The sequence below is a fragment of the Exophiala mesophila genome (genome assembly GCF_000836275.1).
Source record: "Exophiala mesophila strain CBS 40295 unplaced genomic scaffold supercont1.1, whole genome shotgun sequence".
NCBI lineage: Eukaryota > Fungi > Ascomycota > Eurotiomycetes > Chaetothyriales > Herpotrichiellaceae > Exophiala > Exophiala mesophila.
The window spans coordinates 4,539,406-4,561,804 of NW_015622504.1; the positions used below are offsets into that span (position 1 = coordinate 4,539,406).

The following is a 22,399-nucleotide window of genomic DNA, read 5'->3' on the forward strand; positions in this document are numbered from 1 at the left end:
TTGCAACTTGAAATATCAGGTTGGATTGCCTTGATGCCCTTCCACATTGCTGTAGATTATCAGGTTATCATTATGTATCATTAGTGTGGTGTGCTCATAGCAGGAGGGACCCTGGCCTCTCTGGGTGCCTGGCTTCTTTCTTCCCATATCGAGTCGCATCCACCCGGCGACGGAACCGGCCTCATTCTCTTGTCTTCCATCGTCCTACTTACACCATCTCTCTGCCCTTCATTATCCATCGACTTTGACCACAGTGTCGCAACTTCACCTTGATTAAGACGAATACTGTCCAATCCATTAGCACTAGGCGCCTCTATCCTCCACTGACCTTTCGACCCAACTGGCGCAGGCTCGCGACGTGTCACCACCACTCCTCTCCCTGCCCACAGCCTTTCCCGACGAAACCCAGTTCTAGCCTCACCCTACTCCTCCTCCTACCACCCGCCTCGATATGAGATAATATTCCTCTTTCCTCTCAATCGAGGTCACACGGGGTACAAGACGTGTTTCACCAACAGGCTGCATCGTCTACAAGGCTACCTCCAGCCCTTGAAGCCTCCCACGCACCATCTACAAGATCCCCACATACCCGCCTGAATCCACTCTAAGGCTTTCCTAGTCTCTAACCTCTGGACAAGGAAACCTGACGAAATCAGCTGAATGCTTTGTGTCTAGCTCTCGTCCTTGCTGGGACTTATAACTCCCTTGCAATGGCGTCTCATGATGGCGGCCCATCATCAACAACTGCAAATGGCGAGCATGGCGCAGCGAGATATCTTCATCCTGGTCACAACCCCTTGAACCCCAATGATCCCAAGACGAGACCCCGAGGCACGTCAAATGGGTCTCTTGATAACTTCAGCTTTGACCCTTCTAGACTTCAAGCCCGTCTCCCCATCAATGAAGCGCTTCAGTCCGCCTTCAATAGCGCCGATGGAGGCTCGACTACCAGTATCCCCCCGGAACTATTACAACAGATCACGTCAGAAATCACAGCAAATGTGCTATCTCAATTGAAAGCTTCGAGTGTTCCACTGGCCAATTCGCAAGCTGCACCGTCGACCTCACACGTGGATGCGTCTTCCTCCACGGCAGGCTCTCCGCCGCTGGATAGAGCCACCGTCTACACTCCACCATCACCCCATCGGACTTCGGAAGACTTTGGTCAGCATCCCCATTCACCTCGATTTCCTCCGCCTTCAGAATCATCATCCTTCAGAGCTACTTCACCTCTCCCAGACAGACAACCACTGTCGCCGTCTCTTCATCCGACCAATGCCCCCGAAAATGAAGTAACACTTGAACGCACAAGCCGACCAAAGGGTCCTAAAAGACTATCTAGCGGGGGCGATGCAACAATTCTAGAAAAGGCCTGGGGCACACTATTTAGTGAGCAGGGTGAGGCCACCCCGCGCTTTGGCCAGTTCCTTCGAGGGATCGCAGTCCATCTCATTGAAGACTACGAGCCCAAGCAGAGTCTGGTTGTCACCCCAAGCAAGATGCAACGTTATTATGAAGAGACCAAGCTCTCCAATGAGTTGTACCCCTGGAACATCATTTTTGACGATCGAACGTCTTCGATATCGAGGATGTTTCGTGACATTGAAGCGCAGCATCATCTGGTACAGGATAAACTGGATGAAAGGCCAGATATCCCCGGCTTGACCCCTCAAGGCTTTCAGACCTGGGCGACCCTGTTATTAAAGGCCCATCCTGATCAAGAATTCGAAAGATTGGCAAAGACAGCCTTGGACATGCCCATCAGCAACCCGGACGATAAAAAGGAACGCTTTCCAAAAGAACTGTCCAGGCGACTGTTCCCTCGAGCTCCCGATAACCAGGTTGAATCCAAATTGCAAAAGTCCATGTCAACCCATTGCAATGTCACATTCAAATCACGTCAGAACAGCATGGCAGAATCGCGGTCTCAGAGCGTATCTTCGAATCCGCCCCCAGCAGAACCTGCCCCCAAAACAACTCTTCGACCTTCGGCTGAAAACCAAGAAGCAAGCGCCAATGGCGTGCCTCTCAGTCCTGCGTTGTCAAACAGCGGCCTGGAGCGGCAGCGGCAACCTTACTCTGGAGTGCCTACCTCTACTGCCCCAGCGCCTGATCCTCCCTCTCAGCAGGCGGTCATCGATGATGATAGTGAAGACATGCCGACCCCACAGCCGATTGAGCGGGAGCGCAAGCCCTACGTGGCCGCTCCCGGAGCTGGGAAGAACTATGACAACCTAGACAAACCTGTTGCGGCCCCTGAGACTCAGCCGCAACAATCTCAGCCTGAAATTAAGCTGAGCCGTTCAACCTCGATGCGTGACAACGCGCGACCAAGCTTTTCCCAACATAGAGCACCGCCCGTTGCAGTTCACCAGCGCGCACCGCCTCCGCCTATGGATTCAAGCGATAGCCGTCCGCACCGGGCTGGTAGTATGTACCACCGAGATCAGCCTCGTCGGACGCGGTCGCCGTCGGCAAATTACAACAACGGCGATGCGCAGTACATGCGAAGATCGGAGAGTGACGTGTCATACCCGCCTCCTCCACAGTACCCGCCTCCAGCGACTGACGGGTTTGATGATGCCAGAAGATACAGAGATTATGAAGCGCAACGAGAACGACTTGCGAATGACCGGTATGACGCTGCAAGGATGGCTGCATACGACCCTCGAGAGCGAGAACGGGATCGTGATCGAGGAAGTCGACCCCGAATGCAGTCTGTGTCTGATTTTGACGCACCGCCGCGAGGGTCATATGCCGGATACAATGACGAGGATTACTACCGAGAGAAGGGATATTCTGGCGGCAGCGGATCCTATCATGCATCGCCAGTTGTCAGTACTGGATTTCATCCGCCGCCTATTCACACAACTTCAGCCAACAGTCGAGAAGGACTATATGGCTCATACCCCCACAGTACACGATACCCCCCAACCAGTTACAAAGAAATGCCATGACGGAAGAATGATAATCGATGATGAGTGGAAAATCTGTGGCCAGGTGAGATCTGAGAGCTGGTTTCCTGTTGTCACAACCTGAATGACGAGCTTTGGTGCGAGGGCATTTTGTATGATGTCGACTGGAGTCTTTGGGACTCTACTTTATTTCAATTTGTAGATGCTTTTTCAACAATACCCCCTCCTTTTTTTGCATTTAGGCAGACGAATGTACCAAGATTGAAACGAGAAATCAATACATTTGCGGATGGTTTTTCATTCGTTTACGCTCTTGCTGGTGTGTTGAGGGAGAAGTGATGCTTGTCCATTAGTGTGATAGTATCGTGAAGAAGCATTAAAGCTTAGATATAGATTGCAGATTTTAGGCCCCTCGGGCATCTTGGGGCTCCTCGGCCTGCACAAATACATGATAAGCGAAGCCTAATCACGAACCATCAGCCATTCATCCGTGAGTTCGTGATCTGAGTTGGAGCATCGATGATCAAACTCCAATGATACTTGTCCTTGGACCATTTTGACTCTGTTCAACTAAAATGATGCTTAAAACACTCATGCAGATTCCCGATGTTTCGACCCCAGAGATCCCCAATGGATCATCATACGAGTACTCGTGGTTGACGGCCTCACAGACCATCTCATCCCTCCCGCTCCACACCTCGCGCTTTGAGTCCCTCACACACACCCTCGCATACAGATGCTCAACAGAGCCATGACCACCACCACAATTCAGTCACGCGTAATAAAATATACTTTGCAGCCGAACCCAGGCCATCCGTCACCACCATGGACATCTCACTTTTGCCGTTATCAGTACGAGCAGCATTGTCTACAGCTACCTTACTCACCTCCTCCCAACTCCCATCCTCGTCCTTGATTTGCTGTTGACCAAGGCACGCCTTTCCCCTACCTCCTACCACCTGAGTGCCCTGGACGCGAAGCAGCACCTCAACGCCCTCACATAACGACTCATTATGTCTCCTCCGCATCCTCCTCCATCATGACCCCCATCCACTCAAACCATGAGCTATAACCACGCCGAACAAAAGGAGCTCGATGACCCCATCGAACCGTCAATCTCAGACTCCACAAGCTCAGATGTCAGCGCTGATGAGAAGGAGGAAGAGGAAGAGCAATGGCGTCCGGACGAGGAGAGGGATTCGCTCCCGTCTCTCCCGGCCATCAATACCTCCAAACACTCTCGGCCCTCCAAGAGAAGCAACCCATACCAGCAACGTGGCATTCTGAAATTGAGACCTACTGAAGATGACCTTCCCACCAGTTGGTGGTTCGCATCCACTGCAATTCCCTTGATCGCCGCCACATTTGCTCCCATGGCCAATCTCATATCCATTGCTGCCCTGGTTGTCCCGTGGAGAAATAATGTCGTCGATTTCGATGACCCAGCCTTGTATCAATCCACCTCTGTTGGTTTCCCGGATCCGAAATGGTGTATCGACCTCAACATTGCTTCTCTGGTCTGCGGGTTCGTGGGAAATCTCTTCTTACTCTTCAATTTCACAAAACGTATTCGTTATATCGTGGCGCTACCCGCCACCATCATCTTTTTCTTCCTCGCCTCGGGCATCCTAACGGCAATCACGGCGACGATGAATGTCTATGTCCCACCCAATGCCGACCAGGTCTACTCACAAGGCTTCTGGAACGCCATTCTAGCTGCCGCTCTCTACATGTTCAATTCCCTCATTCTCTTGGTCAACATGGCTGGATATTTCCTTGGCCACTATCCCCAACATTTCACCTTGTCTGACGAGCAAAGAAACCTCATCCTCCAAACCATGCTGTTTTTTATATGGCTGGGAGGTGGTGCTGGTGTCTTTTCCAGCATTCAAGAGTCATGGGGATATCCTGACGCTTTGTATTTCTGTGATGTCACTATTTTGACCATTGGATTTGGCGACTATACTCCTACCGACGACGTAGGTCGAGGTCTCGTGTTTCCTTATTCTGTCGGCGGTACCATCATTCTAGGTCTCATGGTGAGCTCCATCCACAGATTCGCCCGAGAGCTCAGCACAGTCAATGTCTTGAGAAAACACGTCGAGACCCGTCGTGTGAACACATTGTCTCGGGTCGTGAGTGTGGACGACATGGTGTCTGAACAGAGACATATGCTCGAGGATGAATATGCACATGGTCTTAGACCCACCATATCTTCTCCTATACCCAATCCCCAGATCCAGCGAGACCTCGACGCCGCGGCACAGAGAAATGGCCTCCACCTCCAAACTAACAACAAAGCCCTTCCGAAGCAAGACCCGGCAACTGGAGACCAGTCTCATCCAGCCCGTCGCATCGAATTCAACAATACACCGAGGGCAACATTGAAAGAACAAGCCTCCGTCGATCAGAGTGAGCCCCACCCCAGTCAATTCCTCGTCTCCGCTCTCCGCAGACGACCCATCCGAAGAACCTTCAAAATCATCACCAAAGCCGGCGTCAAAGGCGCCAAAGGACTGAAACGGGCAACCTCGCGATCTCAAAAAGTCATCATCATGAGAGAAGAAAAAGATCGATTCGACGCAATGCGAAAAATCCAACTCAACGCCAAAACCTGGAAGAAATGGTATGCCCTGATGGTCTCCATCTGCGCCTTTGGTATCCTGTGGTGTATCGGCGCCGTCGTATTCTGGCAAGCGGAGCAAAGCACTCAAAACATGACATATTTCGAAGCCCTATATTTCTGCTACGTCAGTCTCCTGACCATCGGATACGGCGACCTGGCGCCGAAAAGCAATGCTGGAAAACCGTTCTTTGTCGTATGGTCTTTAATCGCCGTTCCCACCATGACGATTCTCGTCTCCGACATGGGCGAAACAGTCATCTCGAGTTTCAAACGCAGTACATTCAAAGTCGGCGATTTCACCATCCTTCCCAAAGCAGGTCTGTGGCATGATTTTCTTAGGTCTCACAGCATGATCTGGAACTGGATCGTCAGTCGAGCCGAGAAAAGAAACCGTGCTAAAAGACAATTACCAGTCGGACCGTCCGAAGACGCCGGTCTTCCCGATCTAACGATCGAAGACCTCGCCGACGATAATCCAAGTGAAGCAGAAATGACCAAACGACTCGCCTGGGCCATTCGTCGCACCGCAGATGATCTGCAACATGCGCCTGGAAAGCGATATACATATGAACAATGGTGTGATTTCACGCGTCTTATTCGATTTAGTCGTGTGGGTCTCGAAGCATGTGATGAAGCGGAAGACGGTGTGGTTGATTGGGATTGGCTTGAGGAAACTAGTCCCATGCTCAGTGGCCAGACGGAGTCGGAATGGATTCTTGATCGCTTGTGTGAATCGCTGCTGAGACTCTTGAAGAAGAACATGCTTGGTTTGGCGGGTACGCCGTTGATGGGTAACACGCCAACATCTTCATCAGTGAATTTCCGGTCGCCGATGAGTGACGGTGCTGGAACTTCGCCTTCGGCTTCGTCTTTCAGTTTCTCGCGTCGGCCGACCTTCTTTGAGAATCAGACTTGGGATTCGGAATCGGGCTTGAATACAGGTACAAGGAGGAAGAGAAGGACCAGCACCGGAACCGCTGGCACCACTGGTGCCGCGCACGGTCAGGGCCAGAGTCGGGGCCACCGTGACAATGCCACCGATCCCAATAACACATCGTTCCTGAGTCCTCCACCTTCTCTCACCACCCAACGTCGGCGACGCGCCTCAGGAGCCGACGCCCTACTCACATTCTTCACCGGTGACCGTGGAGGTTCGCATGCATATGCAACTGAGGCACCGCAATGGAGTAGAAAGGCTCAAGAACGAGCCAAAGAACGCAGAAGGAATAGTCTGACCAACCGTCGGCGAGGGCCTTTCAGCGGCCTCGCTCCTCCTAGTGCCACGTCTGCTGGTAGCAGCGGCGGTCTGGGGGGTGGAAGAGGTGGGGCTGGGGCGAGGACGATGAGGATGAGGCAGAGTGATAGAAAGAGTAAAAGCAAGAGCAGCGATGGGCAAAGAGACCAAGCGAAGGACAAGAATAAAGTCCTCGCGGGGCAAGATGATTGATTAATGATATACTGAACTGGGTCTGACAATAGCATTTGAAATCAATAGTGAGATCACATGACATATCGATGCTACAGCTTCATCTGTGTCGACCATCATACTGGCTCCTTATATCACCGACGAAACAAAAAGATCATCAGACATCATTTCCGGGAGGGATAAGAAAGAATCCATCAACGCACTAAGTTTGGACTTGTCTTCAATTGCCAACCCTGTCAGTAATGCCCGCACCCGCGGTTCAAACCATGATCTTTCGTCTTGTAGATCCGTCCCCTTTCTCGCGAAGAACAGGCCTGTCAGAAGGATCCACAGGAGGAGTTCGTGAGACTTGCCCGTCCAGATGGAATCAAGAGGCGTCAAGGGATTTGGAGGAGGTAAGGATGATGATGAGACCTGTGACGGTGACTGCAGTAATGCCTTGGGGTTGATTTCATTGCAAGGCAGAAGAATTTCATATTGAAGTTGACGTTGGAGTCGTCGGATCCACAGAGTCGACTCGGAGGTTGGAGAGTACATCTCGGACATAACGCATGCGACGTTGGTCTCTAGGACCTGAGACATGTGCCTCAGGACCAGTGCCAAAGCTAGTCGACAGCATAGTTCATTGCCGTAACTCGGAGGAGACAGAAGTCGATAAGTCAACCCACGACACCTCCACTGAAACCAACAGGTCTCAGGGCTCAGGCTCTCGCCATGGTGGAACCGCTGCCTCAGATGCTGAAAGATCCCCGGGATGGAGACAAGGTCCTGTATGATTTGCTTGAGGTCATTGCTGTATGTGACGGCTTCCAGCGCAGATGTGAAGCTAGAGCAGCCCGCCTCAACACAGCCTGGACCACTAGTTTGCAAGCAAGGTGCTGAAAGTGTAAATGGATGCACAGACAGGGGGAAAGATGATCTAGGTGGCTCAAACTTTTGAACAGGAGACACAAACCCGCCCATGTAGGCAAGCATATCATGCAGGTAGTTGTCTATGGTGGACAAATCAGGTTCCAGGGACTTCCAGAACGTCTTGACAAATTTGAAATGGGTGTCGGCGGCCTCATAGTTGCCCAGATACCATTCACAGACGCTTAGGTAATAGATGTCTAAGATGAGTTGCCTGTCTTTTATGGTCAGCTCCGTGTTGAGCATGCCTCGCAGCTTTTGCATTGCCTTGTCCAAGTAGCTCTCGGGCCCATTATCTGCTTGGAAACGGACGCCTGAAACCAGCCTCATTCGGCTTGCAGTTGCAGCCAAAAGGGAATACAAGTGTACTTCCTCTTGCATGCATCCTTGCACAATCGCTCGAATGATGGAAGAATGATGAGTTATCGTTCTGGATGGCGTCAAGCAGTCTTTCTTGGGCATCGACAGGAGGACAAAGGATAGGTAGTATTGGAGGACAGAATCGGCATTGCCATCTCGAGGTAAAGAGGCAGGAATCAAAGGCTTGAAGCTGGGAGATGTGGGGAATCTAATAATGCTTGGAGGCCATGTCACTGGTCTCGGCCCCATGATTGCATTCGCCTTTGTTTCGGAGTCTGATGATGTTGTGCACGATTTTCCCGAAACCGTAGCAGGCTGACTAGATTGGGTAACGATTGAAATCTGGAGCTTTGCTTGTGTTGTTTTGACTCGACGCCGTCTCGGCTTGGGCGGTCGATTATCCGAGGTGACCAGACGATCGAGACGGCATCTTGTTACACACTTGTCAAAACTCAGAGTCTCTGTGTGCGATGGGCAATCGTCTGAGCCAGAAGGTTGGCGAGTATGTGATAGAGCGGCATCCTGGGCCCATCGTTGAGCATGACTATTGATACTGGCTGCTGCACTACGAGATGTGGATCTTGACAGCAGATCAGACTTGGGTGTCTTGACGACGAATAAAAAGGAACCTTTGTTTGGACTCGGTCGCTGAGGTCCAAGTTGTAAGCTGGTGAAGTGCGCAAACTCAACAGGTGAATCCTGTCGCTGGCAAGCCATGGACGCAAACCTTTTATCGTCCACAGATACTTGTTGAAAGTGCCTTCACACGGTGAGTGTTGAGGTAGAAACATTGACAAGCGCTGGAGACTCAGGTGAAGCGGGGTCAAAGAGTCTTCTGGGCCACATGCAACGGGTCCCTCATGAGTACGATTGTAGTAGACCACAGTCAGCATCGGTTGGACTTGAGCTGCGATTGAACTGGCAGTGTTGGTTGGAGTGATTCAAGTGGTGCGGGACAATCGTTTGCCGCTGCTAAGCAGAAATAGGGAAACGAGATACAAGGATTGATAAGCTCGTAGTATTAGTAATCTCCAAACTTCCAAATTCCCAGAATTGATAGAAAAATAGCATGCGAAGATCCAGGACACACGATGGTGAATGTACATTACGAGATTCATTCCTCTCGTGTGGGGATCTTGCCATATTCATGTCTATGGGAAAGGTCTGTTCAACATGGTCTCACGGCCATTAAAACTCATAGAATATTTCAGTTCCAAAGTCCCAAAGCGTCATTGGAATGTTCTCGTCTCCTAAGAGTGTGCTCGTATGGCTCGGCAAAGGGAACATAGAGCTTGTCCCAAAGCCTGGTCCGATCGACGACTGGAAGCTAGATACAGCGGTCCTTTTTGGGCGGCATGACGAAGCTAATCCATGATCCGAAGCCTTGCGTTTCATGGCAGGATTGAGTGCTTGTTGTCGATGTTTCCCGTCGGGGAACTTAGACGAGGGCGAGGATGGCAGAAGCCTGGCAGAGGCTGGGTCCAATCGTACCTCTGTTCCCCAATTTTGAGCCTCTGAGGTTACTTGGTGGTCTTGTCTGGCAATGGTCTGGCAATGTTGCATATCTTGGTGAGGTGGGTAGGCTGATAGAGTAGGAAGGCGAGGCTCTATGGCTTTGCGTTCCCGAGGATGTTGCGATAAAATGGAAGAGGGAGGTGGTATTTGAGGTGGAGAGCTATACTCCTCAGGGAAACGTCTGATTGGAGCACATGGGAAGGTGGCAGGCTGTAGATCTCCAAGGGACACTGGTTGGGAATTCTGGTCAGAATGCTCACCATTTTGATTCGAAAAGCGGGTTGAGGGACAGTCGTCATACCCCACAAAACAGGATTCGTTCTGTTGGTAACAAGGCTGGGCCATAACGTCCTCAAGAGGCTGGAATAAGCCTGGCGATGAATTGTCGGTAGCCAATGATGAGGAAAGCTCCATTACTTCGTCAAAGCTCCTGAGGCTGAGGAGTTTGTTCAATGGTATTAGCGGTTTGGAAAATAAATCCATCTGTGGCATCCGTGAGATTGGCTTGTGAATTCGTGCTTCGTGTCCAGCTGGAGCGGTATGGTTCCAACAGAACTCACGTTCTGGAGCATAGCTAGGAAAGGTGGTGCATTTGCGTGGCATGTGTCCTGGAAAATCAGCTGTCGGGTTTGAGACAGACCTAGCTTGTGAGGGAGGCGGATGGGAACCCTGAGCATCCAAAAGACTAGAGTTTTGATCCGTATGTCTGCCGAAAATCGGGGAGTGTGAGGGCGAAGAAAGATTTCGTGCTGCCGCTCGACTCCATTGATGCCGTACTGGGGACTCAGACACTCGCTCCTGAACTTGCCCGAGATCGGCATCTCCTGAATTCCAAGAAGACTTCATTGGTCTTGTCTTTCTGAGTCCAGCCCAGTCACGTTGTGAAAGTAGGGTCTCCTTGAAGAGGTGGTTTATTCCAAACTCTTTTTTGGGCTGAGAGTGCTGTGGCTGCCTCTCTGAAGGTAAGTTGGTGGTGGGATTGCCTCGAAACTTTGGCTGCAGGATGCTTTGGATCTTGCTCTGGGGCAGTTTGTCCAATTCTGCGTGAAGCTTGCGAATGTGTTTTGATGTTCCTCGCTGATTGATAGGCAAAGCCGGTTGATGCTGGGCATGGATCGAAAATGAAGATCTGGAAGGACTCGAGGTACCTTGTTCGCGTAGTCTTGCTTTTGCAAAATGGCGTTTCTGGGATTTGAGGAGAGTGTTGGAGTTGGCCTTGGAATGGCGGTTCAGATGACCACCAGTCCAATTCATGGTACTGGATCGGACTAAGATCAGAAATGCGGAAGGAGAACCTTGTGCAGCGACTCGATGTTGCACAGACCAAAGATAGAGAGGACTCGGTAGACGGTAGACGTATGAGAGTAGATCTGAAGTTTTAAGAGGCCAGGGAGCATGAAATCATGGGTAGGAAGCAGACATGGACGAGATGCAGCGAGCCGTGGCTTCCTCTGGTTGACGCCTCCTTACCTGAGGCCTTCCTACCTAGTTATCCTGCATTGGATCCAGGCGGCCATCTGATCCAGAAATCCTCGTTTAACACGAAGGATTGTGAGTCTTTGATTCTTAGCCATCAGAGCTCTGATCGAGGTCAAGCAACTGCATCTGCAGGCCTGTTCATGTTTGAAATGGAACTCATGCACTTTGAAATCCGTCGGAGTGGCTCTGACTGTGAACCCCCGCACCTCAAGCAGCTATCCTCACCAGGAGGTTGAGACGCTTCGTTTAGCATCCACTTCACAACATGTAAAGTTCATGATGAATATCACGTATGCCCGAGGAGGGGATTGCTCGACACCGTGTGAGAGGATCACGTCAGTTGGAAAAGAGGAAACCTGCACCAATGACGAGAGCGTCAAGGCGCGGAGTCTCAATCTCGTGTAACATACCTGCTAGTATTGGACTTTTGGACACGGCTAATGGATTGTCGCTAATACTATCATCAAACTTCTAGGCTTAATATTGGCCAAAAGTATTTGATAACCTGTGTGGTGATCCGAGATACGATTTTGAGCTTCATCAAAGTGGTCTTGACATCCGCACGAGATTTGCTTCTCCGTATAGTCACGTGATCTCTGTCACGAAAACTTCAACCCACAACTTTTTTCACAACATGAAACCCTTTTTCTTTGTCACCCAACCAGATATCTCGTCAGATACATACTTCGCGCACCGTAATGCACAGATTGGGCTTCGAAGACCGAGAGCGCCGTTTATGAACATCCTCTGCAGCTCTTTCCCAGTCCAAACCCACGAGGCCGCCTTGTAGCGAGGTACGTTTTCTGCCCTTCTGGCAAGCTTTCTTATAGCCCATAACGACATCTATGATGAACCAAATTACAAAAAGCATAGTTCAACCGAGACATTAACGTCCTTGAGCGAACACCTTACCATCATCAAACTCTCTGAATCACTTAGCAATGCATTGTTGATAATTCTGTTTCTGCACTCGCGTGGTACAGCCGCTGACGGAAATTGTTTAACTAGATTGACTGCTGCCCGATTACCGAGGCACAGAGGTATACCGGCACGTGAGATGGGAAGATGATTGAGACGACGATCATGATTGTCGTGTCCCCGTCATAGGCTCCAGCCGGATCGTCGAAGACGAATAGGTACGGGCAATCATTGTCGTCATTTTTTATGCAAGTGCCGAGATGTACAGTCGCTACTTCGTAGGCGACTCGGAGAGGTGTGTTCCTGTCGATAAACTTCCCCAACTGGCGTTGTTCAAGATTACGCATCCTATACCCTGCTTCCACGGGTCCATGTACGTGGAAATTGACACTGAATTCGCGCAGGGGGAAGGACAAAGCATAAGTAGAAGCCTCCTTCCAAAGGCGCTGGCTGTATGGTAGATTTTTTGTGTTTGTTGATTTTCTTGGTTCCGGTTGGAGAGCTTTCTTTTTCAAACGTTACGTCACCGTACTACCCTGTCCAAGTACATCCTCGCCTTGCAGCTTGTTCTATCAGGCGTCCAGTGGTTACTAGTAGATTGCATTACTCAATAATGGACTCCCCTGAATCTCCCATATACATTTCACTTCATTCGTACTTGCTATACCTTGTCTCTTTGCCATTGTCCCATGACTGCACTGCCCGTCCCGACTCTGAGAACGAGAGAAGAAGACAAAAGATAGACAGGGGATATGTGATGTTCAGGCACCATGTCCGGGCATAGCATGACGCCTGAGAGTCTGTGGACAGGGCTATTTAGGGCGCTCTCCATTACAATGGTAAAGTGGCTAGCGATGGTCTCACCATTATAGGTCACCAACAGCTTGTGGGGTCTCATGTGACTGATTAGGTCGGTGCCCAACGGATGAGGCCAAAAGTTGAGTTCTACAAAATGCAGAGTACTCGGGCTGTGAAACCCAGTTGTCGATTCTCCTGCTTTTCTGTGTTAAGAGGGTGGTGTGGTCAGAGGCACGATACGAGAGGAGTGCAGTCTTCGGAAGACTTGGATCGTAGGAGAAGCTGCCACGTCAGTCGGTCGCAGCTGCACGCTGCAGGTGCTGAGGACGGGTCACAATCGTAGGAGTGGTCAGTTTCGAGGTGGATAGGAGAACAAGATCAAAACGGTCGAAAACCAAAGCCCTTGTTCCAAGGTTAACTACGAATGAAATAGGCCCTGTTGATCAATGCTGGGCGACGATAACCACACATGATCGACCGACGAGGGTGCGGTACGGGTCGGGCGTATCACTGATGAGTGGGGTCGAAGATCAGCAAAGTTGACTCGCCAAAGAAGGTTGCACCGGTGCGCGAGGCTTGCACCGCTGGCGCCGCCCGTTGCGGGTCTCGTTGGACATGACAGGCGAGTTTCCAAAGTCACTCGGTTGCCAACGGTGGAATTGAACAAATATGCCACCAACCATAGAGTGCCGAGTTTGATGCGGGGCCCTGTTGCAGTAAGAAGTGCATGAAGAGGCTTTTATGACAAGGTGGAAAGAGAGAAGAAAGGCAGACAACGGGCGAAGACGTGTTGGGGAGAGGAAATTCAACTGGCCGTCTTGGGAGCGAGGCAAGAAAGGCCAACACTGCCTACGCCCACAGTCGTGGTCACACTGGCCCACTTCCCACTTTCCCCTTCCCGCAGTTTCCAGTTTCCACTTCACGAGATGCCAGTGGCAGTCGCTCCTGCTCTCTCTCTACAGTATCATTCGACTACAGGATGACCTACAGGCTCTCTCAGTACTCGCAAGCACGACAGGCTACACTCCTTGACACACTCGCACTTGCCTTCGATTTGACTCACCGCTACCAATCAACTACTTAGACATGCATGCGGCAGTTGCGCTCTCCTGCTTGTTCCTTCCCTTTAAACCAACTCCCTCTCCCTCCCTGACCTTTTTCTTCTTCTTCCTTTTTCTCCTTGTAACTGACACCTCATACATCTCTTCACTCTCATACCAACTGTTCATGCTATAACATCACCTCTCAATTACCATCACAACTCTCAACACTTATATCGACTTGTCTGTGCAACAACCAATTTTGGCCATTTGTGGAGCCCTACATCTTCCCAGGAATCACTTCCCAGGTTAAACCCAGGCTTGCTTTTGTGCTTTTTGTCTACTGTCTTCACCGTCAATCCACCCAGGACTGCCACTCCAGGATTTGGATTCTGTATCAACTCTGCCGGTGCCACCATCTTCGGGCTGCCTCATAGCAGCCAAGCTTTAGAGGTATTACTTTTCCTTTTCTTTTCTACCTACCTATCTTGTTCGTCGTTGGCCCTCCCCGGGCCAGTTTGACCTAGTCACTACCTTGCCGGGAATATGGATCCTTTTTCTCTGCCACCACGATGGGCCATGTCCATTGCGTGGGTTGGCCTGCTGCGAATGCAGGAAGTGGGCAAAGCCCACTTCCCCGCAGAATAATGAAATGAAAAGCACGTTAGTGCTCTGCACCTTCTACCCAGGAATTGAAAGCCCACCATGGAGTTTGAGCCCCGGACAAATCCGTTGGATATGCCACATTGGATCTACACCCTGACCGGACGTGCGATTGAATCGACAAGGCGACTGGAGGCGTCAGTATCATGCTTGCTGTCCCTCTATGTCGAATGTTGTGACTCTCACCATTGCCCCAAGTGTGCCCGTGTCATGTCATCGACTTGTTTATCTGCCCCAAGGAAATTTTGGGGACAATCACTGTCATGGCCAAAACTCCTGGACAAATTGGCCTTATCCTGACGGTGACCTGCCACAATTTCATGGCCGACAATATCGTGCCCAGCCTAGTCAATCATGTTTGGACTTGGCTGTCACTGTACCCTATGTCTTGTGGCGACAAGATGACGCCACTCCTCTGGAACACCACATCTGGATCTCCTTTTGATTGTTTCGGGTCCCCGAACTGGCAACTTCTCAGCCAAGGATGTTTCCCAGTGCTTCTCTGCTGTCCTCGATCCTGTCGTCTCACGACGACACCCTGGCTCTACCTCGAACGACACTGCTCGGATGATCCACCAAAAGATAACCACCGGACCTTTTCCGTACCAGTCACCTGCACGCGTCCATGAACATTCTTATTTTGCCTCTTCTTGCACCGTAATATGCACGAGATACTAACCTCGTTGGTCAACATAGATCTCACGGGATACTCCTGGCCATAAATATGCAAAACCCCAGACGCTCACATTCGGGATCTAGCTCCCGCACCCACAGTTCCCTTGGACAAACCCCCAGGACCATGCCGATGATGCACCCGGATTTCCTGGATTATCCAAATTCTACCCTACCTGAATCCAATGGCTCCCGGTTTTCATTGTCCTCATCATCTTACCGTTCTCGTCAGGACAACGACTCTGACAGTTTCTTGTTCGAAGGACCCGGCAGTCGTGACTTTGGACTCTTCACTTCAGAGCCATCAACTATGAGTTATGCTCCCATTCATGTCTCGACTGACGCTTCCGGCGCACCGCTGTTCTCCACCGTTGATGCGTATGTATCGGAACCAGCGTTTGATTTTATGACCTCGACAGGCCACCAATGGAGCGAGATTGATCCCAGCAATCTCAGCCTCGGACCAACTTTCCAGGATGCTGTATTAGATCAAGACGTAATGCCTCCATATGTGGATATGTCGACTTACACTCCACCATCCGTGTACAGCTCGCACTTTGGAGACTCTGTCAGCTGGCCTGGCCTCCATCCGCGACCATTTACACCACCTTCTGAGCTTGAGCTTGAGCTTCAGCGGAGCCTAATGACCTTTTGCAATGAACAAGATGATCCCGCAACCACGGACCAGGACTCGCTCAACCGTGACACCAGTGGAATGCCTGGTTTGCTTGCCCGTCGAGCGGACTCATACTCACCCCGCACAACCGCTGTTGGAGACCTGGATCGCGTTAACAGCGTCAGCCCAAAGAGCACCATCCAACCAAGACCAATCCGATGTGCTTCTGAAAGGACCGATTACCTGAAAGCAGACCACCCCATTGTTGACCCCAAGACGACCTCGGAGGAAACAGGCGACCTTTCCAAAGCTAGGAGTCATGCATTCTATGAGGCCAAGGTCCAAGCAGACGGAAAATACCACTGCCCATTCTCTCGAGCGGAGGGAGACAAGAAATGCAGTCACCCACCGACACAGCAAAAGTGCATCTACAAGTAAGTTTGACCATATCCCTGTGTCGAGACATGCTCTAATACGTCGAGTACAGCAAATACCTAGATTCCCACCTGAGGCCTTATCGTTGCCGGCTCGCCGACAAGGGAGACTGTGACGACACCCAATTCTCGTCTGCCGCATGTCTCTTTCGCCATGAGAGGGAAGCCCACGGACTCTGGAACCACGGCATGAACCCTTTTCTTTGCAAATTTGCCGGTTGTGAGCGTGCCCGGGAGGGGAACGGATTCCCTCGAAAATGGAACCGTCGTGATCACATGAAACGTGTGCACGAATACACCGAAGTTGACTCGCCCAAGGATACCACTGGCACCATGGAAACCAAGAGACGGAGGGGATCCGGAGTCCCTACCTCTACTCCTATGAAGAGATCCGACTCTTCCACCAAGTCCAAGTCGCGCGCCCTGGCCGGAGCAGCTTTGCACGCGGATCTGACAGGATACGTGCCCTCACGAGGGCAGTCTTCCCGGACAAGTCATGATGTTTCCGCAACCCGTGCACTGCCCAATGGTCAGTATGCTCCTGCAGGAAACACAAATCCCCGGACATCCAGGAATGCCCAACCATATCCCAGGATGTATTCACATTAGTTTGATTTTTTGAAACTTGTCAATGCATGAAAGCTTTCAGCCAGTCTTGTATTATGTCTTAACAATCCCAAAGGAATTTTCCCAGCAATTGTGCAAGATTGTACATCCATATGGACCCCGCCAGAGGAGCTAGACCGGCACCATTTCCATGGCCAGTAGCATCTACGCGCAGCAGAATCAGTAATTCCATCAGGGCGAACACCGCCCTGGCTCTTCCCTTGTCGTCAATCGGAATCGTTGTTGGGGACATCTTGACCTTAGATGTGATCCATTTCCGAGACAGGCAGCTGGGACATTTTTCTAAGGAAGGCGCTGTATGAAACAATCATCCCGCAATATCTCCCAGGGTCAGGCCACTTTTTGTACGGAACAATCCCAGGATGTTTCCTTCTGGACGGAGCAAAATCTCGTAGGAACGTTCGCTATTCAGCACAGAATAATTGTCAGCATATTCACTCATGCCGAGTCCTCGGAGAGTGGGACACTGAACATAATGATGAATGACATATAGACATATACATAGAGCGCGTGCAAAAGGCTTTTGAATACGAAATGGTTTCGGGTTACTGAACTTGGCCGTCGTCAGTGTGTCCAGATGCTAAGTAGATTGTCAAGGGGGAAGGGGGAGGGTAGAGGGGCCGAGGGACTGACGGGCCAACCTTCAAACCTTGCCCGGGACCCCTAGGCTTTGGCAGTCAAAATTAGATACCTAGGCCTCTATGCGGGAGATCGAGTTACTCTCAGACGTATTTAGAATTACTCCAAGGCTGAGGCTGATGGGGGCCATGGTCCCCGAGGATTGAGGGGCTCTCATGGCTCTCAAGGCTGACGTACCTGATTCTGGGCACGTGAACGTGCACGTGCTTAAGAAATACTCCATGGGAATTTTTGGAGTTTGCATCATGGCCAAAACATCCACCTCACCGTGATGCCCGTAAGTATACCGACCCATCATCGTCTCCAGATGTTGATTTTGATACTAAGTCTATATCTCTGAGTAGCTCATTATCATAACGGGCCTTCCGTGCTCAGGAAAAACCTACCGAGCCGAGCAGATTGCCACCCAGTTGGAAGCCTATATTGCGTCAGACCCGAGTTTATCGAAACGCAGTGTACAGATCATCCAGTCACACCATGCTTCCCTAGATCGAAAAAACACTCCGTCCTCCTCCTCCGATCAAAGTCCGACTCCTGAAAATCAACCCAACGAGATTTCCACCCTCCGAGATGAAATCTACAACAGCGCATCTCGAGAGAAGACGGCTCGAGCAGAAGAATTCTCCGCCATTAAACGAGCCCTGTCCAAAGACAACATCGTGATTGCCGATGGATTGAACTACATCAAGGGCTACAGGTACCAATTATGGTGTGAAGCCAAGGCTGCAGCTACAAGATGCTGTGTCGTTCACGTTGCCGCACAGGAGGACGAGTGTCAGAAATGGAATCGTGAGAGGATGAGAGTATGGGGAATTGAAGAGGAGGATGGTGGAGACAAGCGGGATGTGAACAAGGGCGCAATAGATGCGAATAGTTTCGGTGAACTTGCGCCTGAAAGCCACACGGCCATCTATGGCGATCGAATGGTGGAAAAACCATCAAGCCGTTCGAGATCATCCTCGATGGATGGAATGGATTCAGATGATGAGGAATCCCGACCACGTCGACCCGTGCATGCTGACGACGATGGCATGACTCTGAAATCTCTGTATATCGGTAATCAAGCCCCCGAGACAACTCAAAGTAGTCGTGATGCCAGAGGAATAACCAACGCCACAACCACAACTCCACCAGAACAACGCACTCCCTCACCCCTACTACCACCATCATCAACATCAATAGCCGCACCACCACCACCACCAACCTCCTCCCCACCCTACCTCCCCTCCACCCTGAAATCCCTTCTCATGCGCTACGAGCCCCCTTCTCCATTCTCCCGCTGGGACACACCACTATTCACGATCCCCAGCTTCGACATCACGATACCCACAAGTCAAATCTGGGAGGCATTGTATCCCACACCCGCAAAGCCGACTAGTAAGAAAGCTCTATCTCAGCTGTCGAGTCGTGAACGGAGTGGATTCTCTAGTCAAGAGGATAATAACACCAAGAACGGTATCTCGTCGACTCAACCACCCTCGTCAATGGTCAAGAATGCGTCAAGTGTTGGAGTAAAACAACACGCAGCCACGATTCTACCTCAATCGAGTACGGCGGATGCATTGCAGACACTGGAAAGCACGACGATGGAAGTGGTGAAACAGTTGCTGGCGAGGGCGAGAGAGGTGGGGGTGGGTGGGAGTGTTAATAGTGATGGTGGCGATTTGACCATGACAATGACGGCAAATCCTCTGTCCGGTGTCAGCGGCGATCAAAACGACATCTCAGTTACGATGCATATTCCGCCTGGCTTGACGCTAAGTCAGCCACTCCTCCAGCGCTTGCGGCGGAAATATACACAGATCCAACGGGCGGGGATTGCGCATGGCCAGGGATATGTTCAGGGTCGTGCTGCTATCGTAGAGGGATTTATTGGATTTCTCGACGGGGAGTGGAATCCGGATGAGTGATGTGAGGTTTAGCAAGGGTGTCCGGGTCTGGAGTCTTCTAGAGCGAGTCAAATAAAGCTGTCAGATAATCGATCAACTAGAACAAGATTCCCTGTTTGAAGGTGGAATTTCATCATCACTATCATATCGTAGCAGTCTGTAGAGTCGTGAACCTGATCGATCGGTCTTGGCCATCTAATGTCCAATATCTTCCAAATCACCACTGGATGAAAAGTAAAACAACTCCATCGTTTAATGCGCCTTCAAATGATTGTCGACGAAAGAAAGCCATGTCCCTCAACCCCTCGCAAAATGACCCATCGTAAAAAACAAAATCCCTCGCGAAACAACTCCGATTATTGATTCGTCCTCATAGAAAAATCCAAGGTGGATGCAGATCTGAAAGCCAAGATAATCATCAAAAAGGAGCCGGGGTCCAAAGCCGACTTAAGTCCGTTTCGAAGGCATTAACCTCAACATTCTCACAATGAAAAGCAGGAAAACCTCATGTATTAGTTGTATTCCGGTGCGCAAATAAAAATTGAAAAAGGGGGTATCTGTCTACCACAGTGTTGAAGAGCAAAGTAGTGAGAATGTCTGATTCATGTCAGATTCGAGTGGAGTTTGTGAACGCATGTAGAGTGAAGATAATGGTGATTGGCAATTCCGCCGATAGCCCCGGACACCCGTTTGAGTAAATGAGCTCGGGGTTGTAAGCCCCGGGTATAGGCCAGTGCGTTGGCTGTGTGACGACTTGTTCTCGGGGTGTCGAACACCGGGTACAGTCAGTCCACGGGTGTCGGAACCAGTCTTCGGGATAGAGTCCGTGGGGTAGGAGTGTTTGGTGGGTTCAAGAGCTGAGCGTACTGAGCTGCGCATAGAACTTTTGATTGCAGCCGAGTTTTCCCTGGTGAAACTCAATATTCAGGCCAAGTCGAGACACTATGGTGGATCCCCGATCACATGTGCTGAGCGGGTGGCCTCGGCAAATGCACCCATCATCTCAATGGTGTAATCCCGTGGAATAGTCACCGCCAGAAATCGGGTATGGACCGGCCATGGACCGGCCATGGCAACAATCACGAAATGGACATAGGCTTGTAGATAGCTTGATGTAGAAGAGATATTGTATCGTCAAAGAGACACATCTCCAAGATCTCGCATCAGACAGGCCATTTGAGCGCGCTTTGCAGCCTCGGCTAGGAAGTCGGGAGGTAATTGGCCTGGAATAGACTGGTAGGCATGCGCTGGAGCCTCGTGCGAGAATGAGTTGGTGTGAGGATGTAGTTGATGATGGTGATGATGTTGTTGCTGCTGGCTCGTTTGATCGAATTGTTGCTGCTGGTCGTTGTATGTCTGCTGGCGCTGTTGGGCAGGATAGCCTGATTGTAGAGGCTGCACATTGAAAGTTTGCGTTTGACCATTTTGCCGACCAAAGAATGGCTCTGCGTCCATGGCAGATGGAGACGGCAGGGGCGCATTCATATGGGGATGTTGGTGATTTTGAGGCATTAGGTGTGATTGCAGGTGAATACCGAGCTGGTGTTGTTGGGGTGTGGGAGGAGGAGGGGGTGGTTGGAGGTTGTCACTGATTGGGCTGGGATGTGAAGTCGTCGAGGTACTTGAGGACTGAGAGTGGGAGTAGCTGTGAGGAAAGGCTGATGAGGAGAGACTGTTCGAGGCTTGGTGGAAATGATTTTGGAGTTGTGATTGAGGAGAAAGTCGAGCACTTCTCCTGGGGTAGTTGCTCATTTTGTGCTTGAGACCAGGAGTTGCTCAATTGTATCGAGGTGGTTTCAAAATGTAGCCGCTGAGCGGGCGGCTACTTTGAAGGGCAAGGGCCGGCGTTTGTAGAGGGTCGTTGGTGGAGGAGGTGGAGGTTGAAGAGGAATTTGGTCTGAATGCAGCCGTCGTAAGATTAGAAGAGGAGTGAAGAGGCGAATGATGAATCGGAGAGAGTAGATGTGGTCTTCTTGCAATGAGACTGATAAGTGTCGGTCGCAGGTAAGAAGAGAAGTGGCGGGAGTCAGAGAATAGTAAGAAGGCGCGAAGGAAGTCTCGCCGTAGTCTCCCCGGAAGGCGGAAGGAGTATCCAAGGACTTTGTTTGGAATGGAAGGCGGGAAAGTTGTCGAGTGCGAATGCGGAGGACCGAGGCGACCCCAGGGCTTAAAGTCAAAAGGTCACCAAAGTATGACGATGTTACTTCGGTCCGATCTGGATTGATTGATGATCAACGTTCCAAGTTTGAATTGGAGGCTTGGAGATGATGGTGAAGATGGAATCCTCGGTATGTCGTATTGGAATAGCGATCTACTACGATGATGATGATGATAATAGTAAGTACTTAGTTGAGGTTGCAGTAAGAGGAAGAAACGCCGAGGGACACCGGGTAATCTCGTTGGCCGAAGCCCACCCAGGGTGCCAGGCACGCAAACTAAGGCCCCAGGCACGACAAAAGACAGTCCAGGCACCTCGAGTAAGCAATCGTGGCAATCAAGCACCCAAGCAAGAATGCTGAATGACTCGAGTTCCGGAGCCGGGATATTGGTGGACCTATAGGCTTCGTGGGGGCGGGGCAAGCTCAATTAATCGGCCAGATCAGGGATTTGATGGGTGCAGCTTAGGAGCGTCTGGGGCAGTCACGGGCGTCAGGCGGTCCGAGAGCAACTGAAAGCGTAGATAGGAGTGATTGACAATGACATCCGCCACAATAGCAACAGGACAGCAGTACCCAAAGTACTCCGTTCACGCAGATGAATCAAGTGCGGAGGTGGAATAGCAGGGAAATAATAAACAAGATTGACTCGCTGGCAAGGTGACGGACAAGACAACTAAAAGGATCAGGATCAGGCTCAAAGTTTCAGCTCACTAC

At 50.8% G+C, this 22,399-nt stretch overlaps 7 protein-coding genes across 7 annotated transcripts; 4 read left to right on the top strand and 3 right to left on the bottom strand.

Moving 5' to 3' along the window:
- Positions 1-135: 135 nt before the first annotated feature.
- Positions 136-3,226, top strand: PV10_01447 (uncharacterized protein). Its single transcript, XM_016365662.1, has one exon. The coding sequence runs from the start codon at positions 711-713 to the stop codon at positions 2,955-2,957; it is 2,247 nt and encodes a 748-aa protein (XP_016229311.1). The 5' UTR covers positions 136-710; the 3' UTR covers positions 2,958-3,226.
- A 370-nt stretch (positions 3,227-3,596) lies between these two features.
- PV10_01448 (uncharacterized protein) lies at positions 3,597-7,189 on the top strand. Its single transcript, XM_016365663.1, has one exon. It carries the CDS (start codon positions 3,977-3,979, stop codon positions 6,986-6,988), a length of 3,012 nt encoding a protein of 1,003 aa, XP_016229312.1. The 5' UTR covers positions 3,597-3,976; the 3' UTR covers positions 6,989-7,189.
- Positions 6,975-9,198, bottom strand: PV10_01449 (uncharacterized protein). Its single transcript, XM_016365664.1, has one exon. The coding sequence runs from the start codon at positions 8,951-8,953 to the stop codon at positions 7,097-7,099; it is 1,857 nt and encodes a 618-aa protein (XP_016229313.1). The 5' UTR covers positions 8,954-9,198; the 3' UTR covers positions 6,975-7,096.
- Positions 9,199-9,424: 226 nt separating this feature from the next.
- On the bottom strand, positions 9,425-11,046 carry PV10_01450 (uncharacterized protein; the record flags this gene model as incomplete). Its single annotated transcript, XM_016365665.1, has 1 exon — positions 9,425-11,046. The coding sequence occupies exon 1, from the start codon at positions 11,003-11,005 to the stop codon at positions 9,425-9,427; it is 1,581 nt and encodes a 526-aa protein (XP_016229314.1). The 5' UTR covers positions 11,006-11,046.
- Positions 11,047-14,334: 3,288 nt separating this feature from the next.
- Positions 14,335-17,541, top strand: PV10_01451 (uncharacterized protein). The gene is made up of 3 exons (XM_016365666.1): positions 14,335-14,439; positions 15,346-16,371; positions 16,425-17,541. The coding sequence occupies exons 2-3, from the start codon at positions 15,374-15,376 to the stop codon at positions 16,978-16,980; spliced, it is 1,554 nt and encodes a 517-aa protein (XP_016229315.1). The 5' UTR covers positions 14,335-14,439; positions 15,346-15,373; the 3' UTR covers positions 16,981-17,541.
- A 329-nt stretch (positions 17,542-17,870) lies between these two features.
- Positions 17,871-19,652, top strand: PV10_01452 (uncharacterized protein). The gene is made up of 2 exons (XM_016365667.1): positions 17,871-17,914; positions 17,982-19,652. The coding sequence occupies exons 1-2, from the start codon at positions 17,909-17,911 to the stop codon at positions 19,545-19,547; spliced, it is 1,572 nt and encodes a 523-aa protein (XP_016229316.1). The 5' UTR covers positions 17,871-17,908; the 3' UTR covers positions 19,548-19,652.
- Positions 19,579-22,081, bottom strand: PV10_01453 (uncharacterized protein). Its single transcript, XM_016365668.1, has one exon. It carries the CDS (start codon positions 21,276-21,278, stop codon positions 20,661-20,663), a length of 618 nt encoding a protein of 205 aa, XP_016229317.1. The 5' UTR covers positions 21,279-22,081; the 3' UTR covers positions 19,579-20,660.
- Between the last annotated feature and the right edge of the window lie 318 nt (positions 22,082-22,399).

Bases quoted from the DNA above. Each gene is read 5' to 3' on its own strand.
- PV10_01453 (XM_016365668.1), bottom strand. From the start codon at position 21,278: ATGAGCAACTACCCCAGGAGAAGTGCTCGACTTTCTCCTCAATCACAA.
- PV10_01449 (XM_016365664.1), bottom strand. From the start codon at position 8,953: ATGGCTTGCCAGCGACAGGATTCACCTGTTGAGTTTGCGCACTTCACC.
- PV10_01447 (XM_016365662.1), top strand. From the start codon at position 711: ATGGCGTCTCATGATGGCGGCCCATCATCAACAACTGCAAATGGCGAG.
- PV10_01451 (XM_016365666.1), top strand. From the start codon at position 15,374: ATGCAAAACCCCAGACGCTCACATTCGGGATCTAGCTCCCGCACCCAC. The intron at 16,372-16,424 runs GTAAGTTTGACC...CGTCGAGTACAG, and splicing joins CAGCAAAAGTGCATCTACAA to CAAATACCTAGATTCCCACC.
- PV10_01448 (XM_016365663.1), top strand. From the start codon at position 3,977: ATGAGCTATAACCACGCCGAACAAAAGGAGCTCGATGACCCCATCGAA.